The sequence below is a fragment of the Myxocyprinus asiaticus genome, chromosome 14, assembly GCF_019703515.2.
Source record: "Myxocyprinus asiaticus isolate MX2 ecotype Aquarium Trade chromosome 14, UBuf_Myxa_2, whole genome shotgun sequence".
NCBI classification, from domain to species: domain Eukaryota; kingdom Metazoa; phylum Chordata; class Actinopteri; order Cypriniformes; family Catostomidae; genus Myxocyprinus; species Myxocyprinus asiaticus.
Window position 1 is genome coordinate 13,016,918 of NC_059357.1, and position 22,063 is coordinate 13,038,980.

General features: G+C 37.9%; 1 protein-coding gene across 3 annotated transcripts; it reads left to right on the top strand.

Annotated features, from left to right (window-relative positions):
- The first annotated feature begins 4,715 nt into the window (after positions 1–4,715).
- Positions 4,716–21,982, top strand: LOC127451921 (band 3 anion exchange protein-like). 3 transcript variants are annotated; one of them, XM_051716986.1, is made up of 21 exons: positions 4,716–4,840; positions 6,683–6,763; positions 6,874–6,929; positions 8,558–8,652; positions 8,773–8,819; positions 9,715–9,880; positions 10,442–10,577; positions 10,759–10,828; positions 11,287–11,329; positions 13,013–13,197; positions 13,379–13,580; positions 14,318–14,521; positions 15,326–15,474; positions 16,077–16,271; positions 16,382–16,627; positions 17,237–17,326; positions 17,472–17,638; positions 18,965–19,206; positions 19,300–19,469; positions 20,030–20,203; positions 21,265–21,982. In XM_051716986.1, exons 2-21 carry the CDS (start codon positions 6,734–6,736, stop codon positions 21,310–21,312), a joined length of 2,715 nt encoding a protein of 904 aa, XP_051572946.1. In that variant the 5' UTR covers positions 4,716–4,840; positions 6,683–6,733; the 3' UTR covers positions 21,313–21,982. The 3 variants fall into 3 exon arrangements, with proteins under 3 accessions (XP_051572946.1, XP_051572947.1, XP_051572948.1); XM_051716987.1 differs by lacking the exon at positions 4,716–4,840 and adding an exon at positions 4,893–4,959; XM_051716988.1 differs by lacking the exons at positions 4,716–4,840; positions 6,683–6,763; positions 6,874–6,929 and adding an exon at positions 8,124–8,481.
- Positions 21,983–22,063: the final 81 nt, after the last annotated feature.

Genomic DNA, 22,063 nt, shown 5'->3' on the forward strand with positions numbered 1-22,063 from the left:
TATGTTATTTTTTATTAACATTAGGCAACTTAAATACACCAGGCTATACAATATATGTATAGTGAAAATGTTGGTGCACGTGCAATGTACAGTTTTCCTTGTTAATACTACATTTTCTGCATTGGTGTCTTCTCTCCTTTGTTCTGTTAGTCATGTTACTTATATAGCTATGTACAGATGCATTTTCTTCCAAGGCAACAGCACACTAATTGCAGGGACAGATCTCTTGGAACAACATGCCTTGCTCAAGAGCACTGTGGTAATGGACCAAGAGTGGGATGACAGAAGTCCTCCATTTCTGGATCACTGTCACTTGGGAATGAACCTTCAACCTTTTTGATGGCACCTAAGACCCTTGCTTCAACATTTCAGGTAATGTATCTCATTTAGATTGTCAGTTCCCAATTTATGTTCGTTAAACTACAGTTTATCATTCTTACATTCGTGAATTGTTATTTTTGTTTTAAAATATGGAAAATTATTATTTGGTGTTTATTTATATGCTATTGTAAGATGTAAGATATAAATCTGAAAGCTTATCATTGTGTACAATCTGTGTATGTTCACTTAATACAATTGTGTTTGGATGTGAATAATTTTTGTTGCATCAATGTATTGCTGAAACCGGGCAGGTGATTTTCAGTTCTCAACATGTTTTGTATGGGACTGGATTGGAAGAGTAAATTTTAAAATAAGTTGCTATTTAAAGATGCTCTCAGTAATTTTTCCTCCTAAAGACATGAATTGTAATTTTGCAATATATGTAGGAAATCACGACCACTCATATTAAAATAAAGACTCCAGTCATATCAGGAACCTTATAAAAGCTGTTTTATTTTACATGTAGAGGGTCCGCACATGAGGGCTGCCATGTCAGAATCACATGACCAGCTGAATACTACTCACTTAATCTAAAGTAACTGTCCTGTTATTTGACACTTTCACTCATTGATTAAAGTAATTATGGCTGACTGTGAATACTACATTTCTACAATGGCATCTGAAACTGAAAACTATTGATTTTAAATAATGCTGCATCCAAGCCGCTAGGTGTTAGTGTAAGTCTAAGATGACACAAAGACAAAAGTTACTGAGTGCACCTTTAAAAGTTTTTTTAATTATTATTTTTTATGCAAAATGAAACAAATAGTAGACTTGCTGCATGGTTCACCAGAGTTCTTTGAACAGATCAAATTTAAGTTAGTTTAACTCAGTTCAGTTATGTTTTCACTACACAAAGTATTTGAGTAGTCATTTTAATTTAATATAAAAACAAATTAAAAAAAATAATTTTCATTGTGTGGAACCAGTGTCTACAAATGAATTGAGTTAATCCAATTAATTTGAGTTTGTTTTTGTTTGTTTTTTGTGCTAAATGTTCCCAACAGTAGCATGCTAATTTGATGTCAGTGGTGTCTAGCTATCATCTTGGAAATAAATAGACATTTTGCATTTTCAATTCAATTTTGTGTAAAATGCATTAAAGGAATAGTTCGACCCAAAAATGAAAATTCTCTCATCATTTACTCACACTCATGCCATCCCAGATATGTATGACTTTCTTCATTCTGCTAAACAAATGAAGATTTTTAGAAGAATATCTCAGCTCTGTAGGTTCATATAATGCATGTGAATGGTGATCAGTCCTTTGAAGATCCAAAAAGGAGATAAAATCAGCATAAAAGTAATCCATACAACTCTAGTGGTTTAATGTCTTCTGAAGCGATCCAGCTGGTTTTAGGTGAGAACAGACCAAATTATAACTCCTTTTTCACTGTACATCTTGCCATTGCAGTCTCTAGGCAATATCATGATTTCAAGCTCAATTACACTTCCTTGTACTTGACATGCGCAAAGCTAGATGGCGCTGTAGGAAGTGTAAATGAGCTTGAAATCATGATCATGCCAAGAGACTGCTGTCAAGGTGTACAGTGAAAAAGGAGTTACATTTTTTTGGTCTGTTCTCACCCAGAACTAACTGAATCACTTCAGAAGGAGTTTGATGGATTATGTTTATGCTGACCTTATTTCCTTTTTGGAGCTTCAAAGGCCTGATTGCCATTCACTTACATTGTATGGACCTACAGAGCTGAGATATTCTTATAAAAATCTTTATTTGTGTTCTGCAGAAGAAAGAAATTCATACACATCTGGGATGGCATGAGTGTGAGTAAATTAGAGAATTTTCATTTTTGGGTGAACAATTCCTTTATGAAATCAAGAAAGATTTCAAAATTTGTGGCTGTAATTACTTGGGGTTCAATCATCACATTGGAAATGAAAGGTCAAGTCACATGGGATGGGATATAGTTATGAGACACATTACTCAGTATGAGATGAAGTGTGCTCTGATTGGATACTGCACATTTTGGCAAATGTAGTTGGTAATCTATATGTACACAGAAAATGAGCATATACTGTGCACAGGCTGTATACTGCAAAAATAGTATGAGTTGTATGTTACTGTGTTGTTCTGAACACAGCCACTGTCACATTCACTCACAGTCAGGACACTAACTGTTGATGAGATGCTGAACCTTCCAACCTTCCAGACCTCAAAATTGAGGTATGTTAACAAAGTAACCACTCAATTTATTCAATGTAAACCACAAAAAACACACCTGATTATTGTTTTATTTTGTGAAAGGTAAAAATCATGAAGACTTGAAGGAGCTTTAACTGGCTGAGCAGGGAGCTGTAGGGGCTGCAGTGTTTACTCAGCGGGAAAAAAGGTGACATATCAAACTGATGTGAGGTCCTTGGAGGGGGAAACCCCTTCAAGAACCCCCAGTCACCATTGGGGTTGGGGAGTGGGGGTGCATAATATTAAGACATTAAGGGAATCCCTAGCATCTGCACAGCTTGACGTCAGAAGACAAGATGCCATTACTGATTAATTTACGCTGCATGTGATTAGTTCCATATTATATAATGAGCTTAAACCTTTTGCTTCTTTCTCTCTCTCTCTTTCTCTCTCTCTCTCTCTCTCTCTCTCACTCTCCTGCAATGTGTCCTATAACTGTTTTCTTGGAGTGGCATAAGGGTTGGGTTATGTACAGTACAAATATGTTTTAACAGATGCGTTCTTACCAAAGCAGTTAGCATAGACAATGCATTTTAGATCAATCTTGTGTTAGGCGATCAAAGTGTATATGGGTGTTTCTTCAACTTTGGGTACTGTGGTCTTCTAGAAAGAAACATTTTTCACATTTTCACTAATTTTATTATTATTAATTGTCTAACAATGTTCAACAGTGTATGTACATGCATCACAGGAGATTTATGTTATTTATTAATTTTTTTCTTAAAAGTCACAAAAATTACCACTTAAGTGTAATTTCCATCACTTCTTAAAATCTGTATTGTGTTTAATAGAAGTCCATGGTGTAAATAACAGTGATGGAAATTACATTTTTAACATTTTTTAAATAAAATGGGCGACTATGTTGTCTTGCTAAGGCTAATTTCATAGCTAACATTTTATGTAACCTAAATACACACAATTAAATAATATTTTCACACTTAATTGGTAAAATAATTTGGTAAAATTATTGCTACATTGGAAATGACGCCCAATAAAAAGTACTCTGCTCACCAATGATATTTACCTTTTTTTTTTTCTCCAAATATCATGTCTAAAATTTCATCTTTAAACTGATACTTTTGTTCACCTGGTTAACAATTACAGTTATTTAAAAAAACACAACAAAAAAAAAAAATAACTTGCAGGCAAAATGTTTGGTTTTGTGGGACAATCATAATAATAATAAATAAATAAATAAAAATGATAGACCCCTTGTTCCACAATAAATATAGAAATGGTTTATGTTTATTTTACTCTTTGTTTAGATTATCATAATTTTAAACATGGCATAATTTGTATTTTTGTACTGGATTTTCATAGTTTATTATGGTAATCTGAGTCTGGGACAAGGCAGTAAACTCTATACAAAAAAGGCATTTTAAAATTACCAAAAATAAATGCTGAAGGCCTGGTAAAAATGTTCAAAGTATGTTTTAATGTGACCTTCATATAGCAAAAAGAAAAAAGTTGAAATCTGCTAGTTTTCATCAAAATCAACCCCTGACACAGGAAATTGCCCGAAGTTAAATAAACACCCATACACAGAACCTACCACATACCAGGACTGTTAACTGAGAATATACAACACTTGCTAAACTGTAAGCCTCAAATGCCAGGGAGAAACTTTTTGAAAAGACCAGCTTAAACTCTTAGGTCCAGACTGGTTAATGCTGGTTAGTGCTGGTTTTGTGCTGTTCTTGCTGGAGAAACAGCACAGCCATTCAAAACTAGTGAAGCTGATTGTCCAGTATGGTCTTTCTTGTAAAGCTTGTTGACAAAGGAGGTCTTGTTGGTTAGGCTAGTTAAGAAGCCTGGAGGGAGCACCAGTATACTAGCATCCCATATTGGGGACCAGCATTGAAAACACAACATATGGTGACCAGCAATGCTGCAAGCCAGAGTTTTTACTCTTTCTCTCTCTTTTTCTGTGTCCAAACTCTGACCTGGTTCAGACTAGCTGTTTTTTGGGAGTGGTATTAGGGTTGGGGTATTCCTGCTCTAATGTGGCCCCCATTGATAAAGCTGTTTGTCTGATTATTGGGGTCTTATCACCCCCTCCCACCCCTGGGTGCTCAGTGCATTGCATTTCGGGTTGCCTCACATTACGTGACTTTACATATTTCCCTCTTTTTCCATTACCCCTCCACCCCCCCACCCATGCCTTTTGAATCGGTCTGAGGTCAGTCTCAAGTTGGGCGCTCAAAGTGTAGACAGGGAAACTAAGCACAGTTACCCGCCAGGAACACCTGGGCTCAGGTAAGTGTGTGTCCCACTCTTTTGGACAGTCAGACTTAGTGTTTATGAGATTGTTTGGGTGGACCAACTTACAAGTGGGTGCGATTGATCTGTAGTGGACAGGGGGACACCTGCTAAAGGTAATTTCCTGTAAGAGCAGAACTTCTAACCATTGCCACTCATAAAAGTAATTCATTCAGAGTAATTTTCCAAGTGTTACAAGAAGGAAATGAGTTTTATACCTGTAGTTTTGTTGCTACAGTAATTTTTCAGTAAATTTCTCAAAATGCTGTGTCTTAATGAAAATAGCTGCAAAACTGGGTTTCAGCTTTAAACTGTAGGTCATGTAAGCAGGTGAACAGGTTTGTCTTGTAAATACTTTTGACTAATTCTAAAAGATTAGTCAAAGAAATTATTTTAATTTAGCATGCATTTTAGAGCTTTACAAAATTTCTCTGTAATTATGCAGTTTAATTAAGCCTTGTTGAGCGAATTTGTGTTATTGAATTGAGTGTATGAAAACCGAGTAACTGAAAACCGAGATTAAAACTGTATGTAATTTATCTATCTGTAAAAGTGGTCCAATCGGGAACATTTTGTTTTTTGTTAAAGGAATAGTTCACCCCAAAATGAAAGTTCTTTCATCATTTACTCACCCTCATGTTGTTCAAAACCTGTATGACTTTCTTTCTTCTATAGAACACAAAAGGATGTTAGGTAGAATGTTACAGTAGCCTCAGTCACCATTAATTTTAATTGTATAGAAAAAAGATGTAATGTAAGTAAAATGTGACTGAGGCTAACATTCTGCCTAACATCTCCATTTGTGTTCCAGTGAAGTTATGATGTTTGGAACAACAAGAGGGGGAATAAAATATGACAGCATTTTCATTTTTGGGTGAACTATGCCTTTAAGGAGACTTTTGGACATTAAATGTTGAAGTTGTTCCAATGTATTTGCTGTGTATAGGCTTGGAAATCAACCTAATTAAACCATACAATTACACTAATTACCAAATGTTACTATAATCATTTTCCAGAAATTTGTTATTTTCTTCCTGTAATGCATATGTCACTGCTCTCAGTTATTAGCACAAATCCCAAAGCAGATTGAACCAGCCTGTGGCAAATTAATGTAGAGTTGAACAACTTTTAAAAACAAGTACAAGTTTTATATTCCATAGTAGTTTTCAGTAAAAGTCACAAAGTAAACCATAAGAGCACACATATCTTTCTATAATACCTAAATCCATTATAAAAATATAAAAATAAATAATTATGAAGAACACATTTGGGTTTATCATCTGACTTCTAAGTAGTTGTAAAGGTCTCTTGAAAGGGTGTTTTGTTTGAACTGCTGCTGAAAGGCAACGTCAAGACTTCACCAAACTTTTCTGATCTTCTCTATCAGCCTTTGTCACTGAGGTCAGTGAGAGCAGAATAGTCCTTATCGTTACATTCAGTATTCTGATAATTGTCTGCGTTGACTGTCTTACACGCCCTTGTGACAGTTTAGGGTGCGTCTCGGTTTTGAGCCCCTGAAATATACAAAAAATAATTAGGCACTTCTGACCAAAAGCCAGTAGATCACGAAAAGTATATATTTGCATAAAATATTGTATTGTATTTATATATGCTATTAAATATATACTGTAATTATTTTGCAAAATCATTCTGAAAATAAAATTGGAAAGATTGGCATGAGTATAGGCCTTCTCGTAAAACTAAAAAGTACAGTTGAAATTCATTCTCTGTGTTATCTATGGTGACACTGTAATCAAGTGTAAAGTGCTTATATACAGTGTTTAGCTGTGTGATTTTGTTTCTCTCACTTTCCTTCTTGTCTCTCATCTGTAAATAAAGGTTATGTATAAGATTTTCTGAAACTTCTGGGACAGAGAGAAGACAGCTCAGATGATGGAAGCTGTTGTATCATTTGAAGGGGTGAGGAGAACTCCTCATATCAAATAGAGCAGTTGATGTATAATGGACCATTAGATTTAGGCATGACATAACCCATGGAGTAAAAAGAGTATATGTCTATCTCTTTTTAGGACAATGACATGTCCTATGAGGACAGCGAGTCACCTCCACCCTCTCCATTCAGTATGTGAGTATCATACGCATATAAAATTGCATCTGGTTCTCTTAAACAGCCACAGCTACGATTTAAGGGTGAATCTCTCAAAAACTTGTCCATTATTTCCCGAAAAACAATAAGAAATTATATTTACATTAAGAAAATTAAGCCTATTAAAATTTTTTCAATGTGCACCTTGACATTCTTTTCATTAAAATTAAGCACATTTTCCAACACATTTCTCATTACCTTAATGCACCTGGACATCACCCCCCCCCCCCCCCCCCCCCGCCCCCGCATTATAATAATAAGATTTGAGCAAAATGCAATTTCTTATTTCTTTATAAAGGTTTGGGGTGATATATGACCTAGATATGTTTTGACAGGTTTTTTGAGATTCACCCTTAAAGGGATAGTTCAACAAAAATTTAAATTATCTTTATCATTTACTCACCCTCATGCCATCCCAGATGTGAATGACTTTCTTTCTTCTGCAGAACGCAAACGAAGATTTTTAGAAAAATATTTCAGCTCTGGTGGTCCATAAAATGCAAGTGAATGGTGGCCAGAAATTTAAATGTCCAAAAAGCACATAAAGGCAGCATAAAAGTTATCCACAAGACTGCAGTGGTTAAATCTATATCTTCAGAAATGATATGATAGGTGTGGGTGAGAAACAGTTAAATATTTAAGTATTTTTTTTACTTTAAATTCTTCTCCCTGCCCAGTAGGTGGTGATATGCACGAAGAATGTGAATCACCAAAAACAAAAGAATGTGGAAGTGAAAGTGGAGATTTATAGAAAAAAAGACTTAAATATTTATCTTTTTCTCACCCCCACCTATCATATTGCTTTTAAAGATATGAATTTAACCACTGGAGTCATACGGATTACTTTTATGCTGCCATTATGTGCTTTTTGGAGCTTTAAAGTTATCGATACCATTCATTTGCATTGTATGGACCTTCAAGGTTGAGATATTCTTCTAAAAATCTTCATTTGTTTTCAGCAGAAGAAAGAGAGTCATACACATCTGGGTTGGCATGATGGTGAGTACAGTAAATGATGAGGGAATTGGAATTTTTGGGTGAACTAACCCTTTAAGAACCTCCTGGACGTTTCAAAATGCCACTAATACATTAGACTTGAAAAAATCTTAAGAACTGACTGGACCAAAGTTTTTCAACAAAAGTCTAGTTTACTGGTTAGTTATCAGTCAGATAGTATTTATTTATTTATTTATTTATTTATTCATAAATTACTTTTGAGAGAAGCCCAACCCCACAAAAGATGCTATTGTCCTCTATAAATCTGAGAGAAAAAATGTGTTGATCAGAAATTCTTATTTGGAGTTGGGGTGGTGATGAATGTTCAATTGTGCCCTCTTCTGTCTCAGAATAAATAACAGTCTGGATTATTAAACACAATCAAGTTAGGTTACAGAAAGTAAAGCTATAAAATGTCACCCCCTCGTGGCTAAGATTCAGGGCAGCGTGAGGTTTTTGTTTCTTGTATCAGGGTTGGCTTGAGTCGCTTTGTAAGAGGATGGAGATCAGTCTGGCCTATGGTGCATAAGATCTGGTGAGTGTGTTGATCTGGGACCGCTGCGTCTTTTCTCTGCTGTGTTTTAGTGTGTGTTCTCTGTCGCCCTCTGTAGGCTTGCGGAACACAAAGGCAGCTATGATTTGGAGCAGATGAGGCAACAGGAAGAGGAGCAGCATCAGACTTTCACTTTCACCAGAGACTTGGAGGGTGTGTTTACCATACACATGCAAGCACATACATAATCATTAAAAATACAAACATGTATTCATCCTTCTTCACACCTCTATCAATATCTCACAAGCCAGTTGCTCCACTTTCCCATTTCAGCTGCTCGAAATACCAACACCAATGCCATCAAGAGGGGAGATGCAGAGGTCATTCATCCATCCATTCATTCATTCATTCATTCTTTCATTCTTTCATTCATTCATACACACTCAAGGAAACACAGTCTATCTATTTCTTCTTTTTAAAGATTAGATAGGGGATTTGTTTATAAAGACACCATTACTTCATTCATTTTATTCATTCACACACAAAAAACAAAGAGTGGTCAACCCTATCTATTACTTCTTTATAAAGATTAGATAGAGGGGTTTGTTTGTAAAGATGCGATATATTACTTTATTCATTCAGTCAATCAAACTCAGAAAACACAGAGTGCCCTACTTTATAAAAACCCTTAAAGGGAAAGTTCAACCAGAAATGTAAATTCTCACATCATTTACTTACCCTCATGCCATCCCAGATGTGTATGACTTTCTTTCATCTGCAGAACACAAACAAAGATTTTTAGTAGAATATCTCAGCTCTGTAGGTCCATACAATGCAAGTAAATGAGCATACAAAGGCAGCATAAAAGTAATCCATATGACTCAAGTGGTTAAATCTATGTCTTCATGTGGACGAGAAACAGATCAATATTGAAATCCTTTTTTTTTACTATAAATTTCCACCTTCACGAAAAGTGAAAGTAGAGATTTATAGTAAAAAAGGTTTGAATTATTGATCTGTTTCTCACCAACACCTATCATCTCGGTTCAGAAGACATTGATTAAACCAATAGAGTCGTATTGAAAGGTCTGGTCACCATTCATTTACATTGTATGGACCTACAGAGCTGAAGTATTCTTTTAAAAATCTTTGTTTTCTGCAGAAGAAAGAAGGTCATACACATCTGGGATGGAATGAGGTTGAGTAAATTTATGAGAGAATTTTTATTTTTGGGTGAACTGTCCCTTTAACAAAAATTATGTTTGTCCACATCAGGCGTACGTGGAGTTGAACGAGCTTCGGGGGGAGGTATGGCAGGAAATGGGACGCTGGGTGGGATATGAGGAGAATTTCAGCCCTGCTACAGGACAATGGGGCGCCTCCCATATTTCCTATCTCACATTTAAAAGCCTCATTCAACTCCGCAAGATCATGAGCACAGGTGAGACACAGGGTGAAATTTTCTGCTTTTTTAAAGAGGAAATTGTAATTTATGTGCCATAAACAGAGCTTGTGCATAAACAACTTGACCATGGCTTCGACAAAGTAACATGTTCGACAGCAGCCCATATGTTGGAGCAGTGGCTTTGTAGTCAGAGTGAGTACGCTGACATATTGATTTGTGGTGCTCATGGGAGATTCAGGTTTAAGTCTGGTCTGAGTCATGTTCCCATTCTGTACCTTTCTCTCTGCATTTGATTTACTGTCTCTACTCTACAAAAAAAAAAAAAAAAAAAAATAAAATAATAATAATTTTATTTTAGTTTAGTCAAATTTAATGAATGGATCCAGAAAAACACATCAGGCAATCCAAGGCTCTCTTAATGATTTGGCATGAACATTTTGGCCTTGTAACAATGAATAATGAGAGAAAATTATAAACTGCCAAAATGAACATGTGAAGCAGAGGATAATATAACAATAAAAAGGTTTTAGGAGACCTAATGGTTACCAACTAATATTCACACTGGTTCAACATGTTCTTCATGGTGACTGTTACAAGGAGCGGTGCTGTTGGATGTTGATGACAGCAGCCTATCAAGCATTGTTCAGAAGATGGTGGAACAACTTCTGCTAAAAAAAGAGATCCGGCCCACTGACCGCGATACTCTTGTGGCCATACTGCAACGGAAGCGCACGTAGGACACATGTCTTGGTTGACCATCATTATTTACTGTGGACTATTATTTTTCTGCTATTTTTATCAATGTCAATATAAATGTTCTGAGGATATATTTCTGTAGTTCCTTAGAAATTGGTGGATGTAAGTCACAAAGGTCTGTTAAAAGCTGTATGACTCATCTTTGTTCTGCTTCACAGTCAGTTAGAGCCCACTTCGTCCCCTGGTTCAGGAGACATAGAGATGCAAACATTCTCAGTCACCAAACAGGTATCCATCCATCCATACCTCCATCCATCCATCCCTTCATCCATCCATCCATCCATCAATGTCCTTACAGTTTTAGACTATAGACTTTACACAGAGTCTGAGGGCATGTCCACATTAGTACATTAGTAGTTTTCGGTGGAGGAAAAACACCATTCCAGTGTGGATGAGAGGCGTAAATGTAGTAAAAACAATGCGCTTTCAATGAAAAACGTGTTAGTGGGGATGTGGCCTGAGCCTTTGAAGTGTTTGGAATACGAACAATAAAATATTAACCTAGCCTCCAAATAAACAAATGATGGATCATTTCAGTTCAATACTGTTCAGTTTCAGACTCATTGTGAAGTAGATCATAGAGACCCATTGTTTTGTTTTAAAATTCAGACTTGGTGTGAACCGACCTTTTAAATTAGTATGATGCTTCTAGTCTCTATTGACCTTATGTCTGTTCTTTTCCTCAGCGAGACATGGTTGATCGTGTGGAGGCCTCTGTTGTTTTATCAGGTGAGAGCACATTTATTTGTTATTCAGTTATTCAGATAATAGCGTTTAATTTTCCTGCTGAAAAAAGTTTAAACCAGCCTTAGATGATTCGCTGGTCTTGGCAGGTCTTTCAACATGATCAGGTTGGTCTAGTTTGCTGGTTTCAGAGGGATTTGGGACATGTCTAAGATGGTCAGGCTAGGAAACCAGCTGGCCTAGCAGTTAAATCAGCTGAACACCAGCTTGACCAGATTGGGAAACTTTTACAACTTGGCCAGGCTGGGAAACCAGCTGAAGACTAGCTTGGTCAGGCAGGGAAACCATATAGACCAGCTTGGTCAGGCTGTGAAACCAGACAGACTAGCTAACCCAGACTGAGACCGGCTGAAGACCAACTTGGCCAGGCTGCGAGACCAGCTAGACCAGCTGAAGACCAGCTTGGCCAGACTGGGAAAACAACTGAAGACCACCTTGGCCAGGCTGGGAGACCAGATAGACTAGCTTAGCCAGACTGGTACCAGCTGAAGACCAACTTGGCCAGGCTGGGTGACCAGCTAGACCAGCTAGATCAGTTGAAGAACAGCTTGACCAGACTGGGAAACCAGCTGAATACCAGCTTGGCCACGCTGGAAAACCAGATAGACTAGCTTAGCCAGACTTAGAGACCAGCTGAAGACCAACTTGGCCAGGCTGGGAAACCAGCTAAACCAGCTAGACCAGCTGAAGACGAGCTTGACCAGACTGGGAAACCAGCTGAAGACCAGCTTGGCCACGCTGGGAAACCAGATAGACTAGCTTAGCCAGACTTAGAGACCAGCTGAAGACCAACTTGGCCAGGCTGGGAGACCAGCTAAACCAGCTAAAGACCAGCTTGAACAGAATGGGAGACCAGCTGCAGACCAGCTTGGTCAGGCTGGGAGACCAGATAGACCAGGTGAAGACCAGCTTGGCCAGACTGGGAGACCAGCTACAGACCAACTTGCCAAGGCTGGGAGACCAGCTAGACCAGCTAAAGACCAGCTTGAACAGAATGGGAAACCAGCTGAAGACCAGCCTGTTAGGCTGGTAGACCAGATAGACCAGCTTGGCCAGACTGGGAGACCAGCTGAAGCCCAACTTTGCAGGATGGGTAACCAGCTAGACCAGCTTGGCCAGACTTGGAGACCAGCTGCAGACCAACTTGGCCAGGCAGGGAGACCAGATAGACCAGGTGAAAACCAGTTTGGCCAGACTGGGAAACCAGCTGAAGCCCAACTTTGCCAGGCTGGGAGACCAGATAGACCAGCTTGGCTAGGCTTGGAGACCAGCTACAGACCAACTTGCTAAGGCTGGGAGACCAGCTAGACCTGCTAAAGACCAGCTTGGCTAGGCTGGAAGACTAGCTGAAAACTTTGCCTGGCTAGGAAACCAGCTAGACCATCTGAAGACTAACTTGGCCAGGCTGGGAGACTAAATGAAGACCAGTTTGGCCAGGCTGGGAGACCAGCTGAAGACCAACTTGGCCAGGTTGGGAGACCAGCTAGACCAGCTGAAGACTAGCTAAAACCAGCTAAGATCAGCAAACCAACTTAGGCTTTCCAGCAGGTTAACAATCCAGTATATCATGTTTTTTCACTAACTCTCTATCCTTTTCTTTCCACTCACTCTCTCTCTCTCTCTCTCTCTCTCTCTCTCTCTCTCTCTCTCTCTCTCTCTCTTCTTAAGGTGTGGTGGAGAACCTTCAGAAACCAGTGGTAGCATTTGCACGTCTGAAGGATTCAGTGGTGATGGATGGGGTTCTGGAAGCTCCAATTCCAGTTCGCTTTGTCTTCTTCCTGGTGGGCCCCAGTCACAGTGGTCTGGACTACCATGAGAGTGGCCGGGCCATGGCAGCGCTGATGGCCGACTGGGTAAGGAGGGAAAAGAGAGTGTAAACATGAGCAGATAAAAATAAATAGAAAAAACAAAGAGAGTAAAATTAGATAGGGACTGAAATGTTACAGTGTAAACAATCTAGTGAAAAGTAGATTCCACCTGTCTGATGAAAGACTTTGCAGATGCCTCATAACACCTCCATTCTGCATATGCTAGGTATTCACTCTGGAAGCTTACTTGGCCACAAATGAAAAGGATCTGACTAATGCCATGGCAGTCTTCATGGACTGCAGCATTGTGATCCCGCCAACAGAAATCCAGGATGAGACGATGCTTAAGCCCATCATCAACTTCCAAAAGAAGATGCTGCATGAGAGGGTCCGCCCATACGACTCCCGACTTATGGTTGGGGGCAAAGGTCAGGCTTCATAGAATGACAAGATGATCAGATTTTACGTCAATTAAATTGAAATTGGCAGCCTTTGCAAAAGTCATGACTCCAAATTGGAGTTTTGTGGCTTTTATTCCATGTCTGTTAGCTGTGAAGTCATCTAAATGGAAGTGTACTATCAAATTCAAGCAAATTAACTTTCACCAGACATACGCATTGAAAATGCCCAACTTCCTGTTTCAAAAGAAAGTACATCAACACGGGGCAAAACCCTTATTTAGAACAAATATTTATTCTTTTGTACATTCAAATTTCACATTTAACTATTTTTAAATTAGATTTATAAGGGGCAGTTCACACTGAACACATTTTTGCATCTGTCTGCAGGTTTTTAGAAGAATCTTTTGTTTTTCTTAGCATGCGCCAGACAGACATCTTTGACAGTTGTGCAATATCTCTCTGTTTTTTCAACGTCTTGCGCAGGAGCGCCTTGTTTTTTGGATGCTTTGTTAGGTTAAAACAGTATTCACACTGGCACCTTGAGACACCTGCATTCTGTTATATTCTTTGTGCTTCGTCTAGCTTTTTTTTTGCGTGTTAGCATGTTCAAAGTATCAGAGATTTACCAATATGCTGTCTAGATTTATTGATGACGGTATTGATATAGTCCTACTCGACCATCTAGACTGCAAATTTCTGTATCCTAGACTTATCTGTTGAATGGCATTAACTGTGAATTGTGTTTATTTGGTTTTTTTTTTTAGCACCAACTGGACCTGAGAAGCCACGTGAGGATCCACTGGCCCGTACCGGCTATCCATTTGGTGGGATGATCAAAGACATAAAGCGTCGCTACAAGTATTACCTTAGCGACTTCACAGATGCTTTAGACCCTCAGGTGCTGTCTGCTGTCATCTTCATCTATTTTGCTGCCCTTTCTCCTGCCATTACATTTGGAGGACTGCTTGGTGAGTACATTATTTGCAAGAATCAACTAATCACACTTTTCTGAAACATCTGAATCAGTAGTCTTAAGTAGCCAGACTTTTGACCTACAGCGTAAAGTCTGGACCACATTGCAGCTTATTCTGGCCAAGAACCACCCATTTAGACAGGAAAGGACTGTCTGGACAGTTCATTTTGTTTTAACGTGCCTTGTTTTAGTTTTTACAGGTTTATCTGAAATAGATTATACCACAAAAATAGACTGGTGTGAAAAAAACATATTTCAGTAGTCAGTTGTATAGAATTGTGTACAGAAAACACAAATGTGTATTAACTTTTCATCCAAAAAGTAATAAGTACTCATTATTTCAGATACTTAACTCAGACAACAAAGGGGAATATACAAATCTAGTTACGTTGCTACCTTGGCAAATCCAGTGATTAGGTCTTCCTCAAAAGCACTCCCACACACTTTCCCTGGATGTTTTGTAAAGCAGCCAATCAAATTGGAACTGTCAAACAAAAGTAGCGCTTGCCATTCTTGTGTGCAGTATGCATCAGACGGTCAGTAAACAAACTTTAGCGTGCCTTCTGAGACTACTGATTCAGTGTCAGCCCATTTTACAGGTTCCAAATCATGAGAATCATTCAACTCAAAAGAAAGGCCCTATTAATTAGAAGTTCCCAGGCTTGATAAAATACATATACTTGTCACCTCTCTGCTGAGACAGAGAGCTTGCTTTCCCAGCAAATGGGCACCAAAGAAAATCCAACGAAACAATTAACTTTTCTTGTTTATTTGACCTGTGATCCTGTCTATGTATTAGCGGATAAAACGGAGAACATGATTGGGGTCTCTGAGATGATGGTTGCGACCTGCGTGCAAGGTGTCATCTTTTGTCTGTTTGCGGCTCAGCCGGTTCTCGTCATTGGGTTTACTGGTCCGTTAATGGTGTTTGAGGAAGCCTTCTTTCAGGTGATGCTTTTTTCATTATGAAATTTGATTTAAAGGAATAGTTGACCCCCCAAAAATTGTGTTATTATTACCTCATGTCATTCCAAACTCATTCAAGAAAATTCACTGGAATGACAAATTTTCATTCATGTCAAACCTGACATGATGCGTCTAAATGTACCATAACTGAAATATGGACATATGAGATTTGAAAGCTATAGTGGAGGGCAAGATTTTCAGTGAATATTAACTTTGTAGTCTGTTCCTCACACAAAGCTATCGTATTTTTTCAGAAGACTTAGAATATAGCGCATGATTTGTATGGACTGCCTTTATTGTATTATTTTTCATCCTTTTTGGTGCTCGACACATGGTCACTATGAGCTACTGTGTTGAAATACTCAAAACCACTGAAGATTCTTCTTTTCTCCTTTTGTGGTCCAAATAAAAAAAGAACAGCATACTTGTGGGTCTTTAATGAGGGTGAGTAAATAATGACAGAATTTTCATTTTTGGGTGAGCTATTCCTTCAATGAGTTCGATTTAGACCAATTATAGACTTTCTTGGCCACCTAAACACTTATGTCTTTCTCTCAAAATCAATCTTTCTCTCCCCCATTCAGTTCTGCAAGTCTTATGGCTTTGAGTACATCGTGGGTCGTGTCTGGGTGGGAATGTGGTTGATCGTCATTGTGGTGGTGATTATGGCAGTGGAGGGGAGCTTCCTTGTCCGTTTCATCTCACGCTTCACCCAAGAGATATTCTCCATCTTGATCTCTCTCATTTTCATCTATGAGACCTTTGCCAAGCTTATCAGGGTATACAGGCCTCCACATTCATATATACACCCACCCAAAGACTAATTACAGCAATTTGGCCTAAAACTGTTCCATTTTTTTCACCCGTTCTCCTTGTTCATATCCCTCAGATTTTCAAAGCACATCCTTTGATTCTGAACTACGAACACTTGAATCTTACCTTAGAGGACCCCTTCCACCCTGTCAAAAAGCTTGTCAATATAAGTCATGCTGATGGCAATGTTACAGTGCATCATAAACATGTAGAAAGGGCCTACCCCAACACTGCCCTGCTCTCCATGTGCCTTATGTTTGGCTGTTTCTTTATTGCATACTATCTGCGTGGGTTTAAAACTGGAGTCTTCCTTCCTGGCCCAGTGAGTATGCCTGGTTGTTCCTTGTACCATCTTTTATTTCAGAACTCTGAGGCTGCTTAGCCAGTACTGCAACAAGAGGTTATTTCATACAATAATGATTTTCAAAGCAATACTACTGAAATTAAGTATTGTGAAAATAAAAATTAAAAAAATTGTATTAAATAAAAATACAATAACATTTTAAGCACACATAAATTATACACTGTCATCCCTCCCAGGTGAATGTTTGAAACTGCTGTGTGCTTTGAAAATGTAAGATGCTAACAAGTTTCTACATAAGGACTACAACATTTGTTCCTTTTCATTCATCAAGCATGTATCAACTTTATATGTTTTATGAATGACATGAATGACAAATCATCTGCTGTGTGTAATTTTTGTGATAGAACAAAACAGGAAAGTCTCTTGAATAATGTTAACAACAGACCTTATTTCACTCATAAAACAAAAAACACTATTCCAAAAACCCAATTGGAAATTCCTAAGGGAACCCTTCTTTAGGACATGCATATCCTGTTTTTGCATGGTGTATCACATTTAAAACAAGGTCATATTTTATTTATGAGGCCATGTTATTATTGTTGTTATTGAAACGCTATACTCCACCAGATCCGTCGAATGATTGGAGATTTTGGCGTTCCCATTGCCATCTTCTTCATGATCGCTGTGGATATCAGCATCAAGGATGCCTACACACAGGTTAGCTTTAAACAGTACCAAGTCATTTGAACATAAAATGACAATAAAGGAACTCCAATTTTATTGAATGCTAACTATTATAACATCTTTAGACAATAATATATAGTTGGATTCATGCATCTCATGGTAAATGTTTTCCCCCCAGAAACTAGTGGTTCCAAAGGGGCTGACTGTGTCCAATATTTCTGCCAGAGGCTGGATCATTAACCCAATGGGTGAGAAGAAGGCTTTCCCTGTCTGGATGATGTTCGCCTGCATTGTTCCTGCCATATTGGTCTTCATCCTTATTTTTCTTGAGTCCCAGATCACCACGTGAGAGCCTTACTCGTAAAGACATTCAGAATATTACAGAGCAGGTTTAAATTTGTTAACATTGCTAGGTGTAGACACATAGAATCCTCCTTCTCAAGATCTCCAACATAAAGAAAAGTAATAGCAAGATGAAAGTTCATACAAGGCACATATAAAATTATAAAAGGATTTTGGAAACTAAATACAGTGGGTTTCAAAAGTCTGAGTCCACATTGAATGTCTGGGGTTAACAATTGAATTTTAACTGGAAATAAATTAAGTTTTAGGATTTAAAAAAATTAAAATCACAGAAACATTATGACCTACAATGAATAAGAATAATATTCTGTACTATTTCTAGGTCACTAATTAAATCACAAAGAACTAAAGCAAAGATGTGAAATTGACCATATTGAAAAGAATAGTTCACCCAAAAATAAAAATTCTCTCATCATTTACTCACCCTTATGCCATCCCAGATGTGTATGACTTACTTTCTTCTGCTGAACACAAACAAAGATTTTTAGAAGAATATTTTAGCTCTGTAGGTCCATATAATGCAAGTGAATGGTGGCCAGAACTTTGAAAGTCCAAAAATCACATAAAAGCAGCACAAAAGTTATCCATAAGACTCCAGTGGTTAAATCCATGTCTTCAGAAGCGATATTATCGGTGTGGGTGAAAAACAGATCAATATTTAGGTCATTTATTAATATAAATCTCCACTTTAACTTTCACATTCTAATTCTTTTGTTTTTAGTGATTCACATTCTTTGTGCATATCACCACCTACTGGGCAGGGAGGAGAATTTATAGTAAAAAAGGACTTAAATATTGATATGTTAACTCAGCCACACTTATCTTATCGCTTCTGCGTTTTGGACCTTCAAAGTTCTGGCCAGCAGACCTGGGATATTCTTTTATAAATCTTTGTGTTCAGCAGATGAAAGAAAGTCATACACATCTGGGATGGCATAAGGGTGAGTAAATAATGAGAGAATTTTCATTTTTGGGAGAACAATCCCTTTAACTCCTTAGAATGAAAGTTCCAATTTATCTGCTTCCATTGAAACACATGATAGCATGGATCATCAGAGTCCATGCCAGATCGAATGCTTGCTGTGTCATTAAAGCAGAAGGGGGACATATCAATCATTATGAAATTCTGAAAATTGTGTTAATTTTTCAATTAAACTTTTTATGCTGATAACAGAATTTGTAATAGGGTTTAATTAAAAAACTGCTAAATAGAAGCATTTCACATGACCTGGTCTTTTGAGCCCCACTGATATAATTTAGGTGAACCATGCCATTGCTTTAACCTTCCAACTTTTTCCTACTGTCCAGGCTGATTGTGAGTAAGCCTGAGAGAAAAATGTTAAAGGGATCTGGTTTCCATCTGGATCTGCTCCTTTTGGTGTTCTTGGGGGGAGTTGGAACTATTTTTGGTGTCCCCTGGCTCAGTGCTGCCACAGTGAGATCTGTCACCCATGCCAATGCCCTGACTGTCATGACCAAAGGCACCAAACCACAAATTGAACGGGTGTTAGAACAGAGGGTCAGCGGAATTTTGGTGTCCATAATGGTTGGTGAGTTCCAAGTCCTTTCTTTTTATTTTATTTTAATAAAAATAAAGCCTTTTATTGACATATTAAAAAAGAGAAAAAATACTTTACCCACAGGGGTCTCCATTCTCATGGAGCCCATCCTGAAGATGATACCCATGACAGCCCTGTTCGGGATCTTCCTCTATATGGGTATCACTTCACTGAGTGGCATCCAGCTTTGGGACCGTATGCTTCTCCTAATTATGCCCAAAAAGCATCATCCACCTGTTCCATATGTCACTCGGGTAAGATTATGCATTTATAAACACACCTTTACACTACATGACCGAAGGTTTACAAGTTTGGTTATTTCATCTTCACCCAATTACTAGCAGATACATAAAATCCAGCATACAGACATGAAATCATTTCAGCAGAATGGGGCCTACCAAAGATCTCAGTTACTTTCAACGTGGCAGTGTCATAGGATGTGACCATTAAAATGGCTATCGAGTCTGCTGTGGAAGAACTTGACTGGCTTGCACAAAGCCCAGAACTAAATCCCTCTGAACACCTTTGAAATGAATTGGAATGCCATCTGCAATTCAGGTTCCATAGACCACCACCAGTGCCTGACCTCATGTGTGTCTTTTGCTCTTGTGTCTGAATGGGAGAAAATAGCTGCACCCATGTTCTAACATCTATTGGAAAGGCTTTCCAGAAGAGTGAAAGCTAATATAGTAACTCCGTATTTATGCCCATTGTTTTAAAATTTATGTCCAACTAGCACATTTTTGCCATGTAGTCTGTTTGTCTGTCTGTCTACTGTAGATATAGATCTCTTTTTCCTTCTGTTTCTCTACAGGTGCAGACTATGCGTATGCACATATACACTCTGATTCAGATCATGTGTTTGGCGATTCTGTGGGCAGTGAAATCTAGTACATTTTCACTTGCTCTTCCCTTTGTAATAATCCTCACTATCCCTCTGCGAATGTTCATGAGTGGTTACGTCTTTACTGTGATGGAGATGAAATGTGTAAGTATCTCTTTTTATTGGCCTGAGACCTCTATGCACTTTCCTCTATGTATTTCCCAGCCCTAATTTCTTACTAGAAAGCCAAGCAATTACATATGTTTACATATCTCATGCTTTACTTACATTGTATTATCTTATTCTGAGGTTTATTGACATGCTTAATCAAACCTATTTTTTTTTATTAATAAGTCAATACAAACCCAAAGCAAATGTATGCACATACACAATATCAATAAAATATACTGTAGATAGTTTTGGCTTTATTAATATTAATACAAATTGACAGAAATATTCTAAAACTTAATCCCTAGAATTTTGTCATGCTGTCATACAACAATCAGCCACAACATTAAAACCACCTGCCTAATACTGTGGAGGCCCTCCTTGTGCCGCCAAAACAGCGCCAATCCGCATCTCAGAACAGCATTCACCAAATCATTCTGAGACTCTTGAGTGTGAAAATCCCAGGAGATCAGCAGTTACAGAAATACTCAAACCAGCCCATCTGGCACCAACAATCATCCATGCGATTATCTAATCAGCCAATCGTGTAGCAGCAGTGCAGTGCATAAAATCATGCAGATATGGGTCAGGAGCTTCAGATAATATTCACATCAACCATCAGAATAGGGAAAAAATGTGATCTCAGTGATTTGGAGATGGGCTGGTTTGAGTATTTCTGTAATTGCTGATCACTAGAATTTACTCCAAATGGTGCCAAAAACAAAAAATATCCAGTGAGCAACAGTTCGGTGGATGGAAACGCCTTCTTGATGAGAGGTCAACAGAAAATGGCCAGACTGGTTTGAACTGACAAAGTCTACGGTAACTCAGACAACCACTCTGTACAATTGTGGTGAGAAGAATAGCATCTCAGAATGCTATTCTGAGATGTGGGTTGGTGCTGTTTTGGTGGCACAAGGGGGACCTACACAATATTAGGGAGGTGGTTGTAATGTTGTGGCTGATCAGTGTATATAGAAATATCAGAGTAATTGCATTGTTTAATTTCTGGTTTTCTGTGTATGTTGTGGCTTCATATGTGATATGTCTTACTGTAGCTGGATGCAGATGATGCAAACGTGAAATTTGATGATGAGGATGACTAAAATATCCCCAAAGCACACTTGGACATCTTCCCTGATTCTTGATTCGAGGCCACTTTGAAGTCATCTGTGTGCATTACATAAGAAGCTGTTGAAGATAACTGTTGTACATTCTGATCCAACCTTATCTAATCAGTTTGGCAGTATTATGCCTTAATACTCTGAAAGCTTTAGAATGCAATTAATGCACACCTAAAAATTCACAAACTGTTCATAGACATTCCATAGTTGTTTATTACAATCTTCTCTCTTTGTGCTTTATTTTCTTCTTTTGTGTTTGTGTGCCTTATAAGATTTGTATTATTATAATACATTGTTATGCTTCCTGGTGTTTATTTATTTAATGTATTCAGGGGTTCATGCAAAAAAAAAAAAAAGTGTCCTAATGTAAGTGTGTCACACTGTCACATCTGTGAAGTATGTCAACCAGTTTGAATGTAAATCTCATCCTGTTTTAGCAGGTGATGCCAATGTGCCTTTATATTTATTGGAATTTTAATGATTGACAATTTTCAGGGACATTATACCTGTAAATATAATAGACTTATGTTAGCGCAGTTTACTATTGCAATGATTTGATACCTTTGAGTATGACTGAATAGTGGTTTCATGTGTATTAAATCTGTTATAGTGTGTTTTATCACTTGTTTATTAAAAATCTTATTAAAAACAATCACTATAATCTAGTAGTAAATGATCCTTACTCTCATGTCCAAGTAAAGTTCTGACAAATATACCTGGTCTACACATTCTC

Coding starts and splice junctions, on each gene's coding strand:
- LOC127451921 (XM_051716986.1), top strand. CDS start 6,734: ATGATGGAAGCTGTTGTATCATTTGAAGGG. Junction 8,653..8,772: donor TTTCACCAGAGACTTGGAGG/GTGTGTTTACCA, acceptor TTCCCATTTCAG/CTGCTCGAAATACCAACACC. Junction 19,207..19,299: donor TTTGGTGTCCATAATGGTTG/GTGAGTTCCAAG, acceptor CTTTACCCACAG/GGGTCTCCATTCTCATGGAG.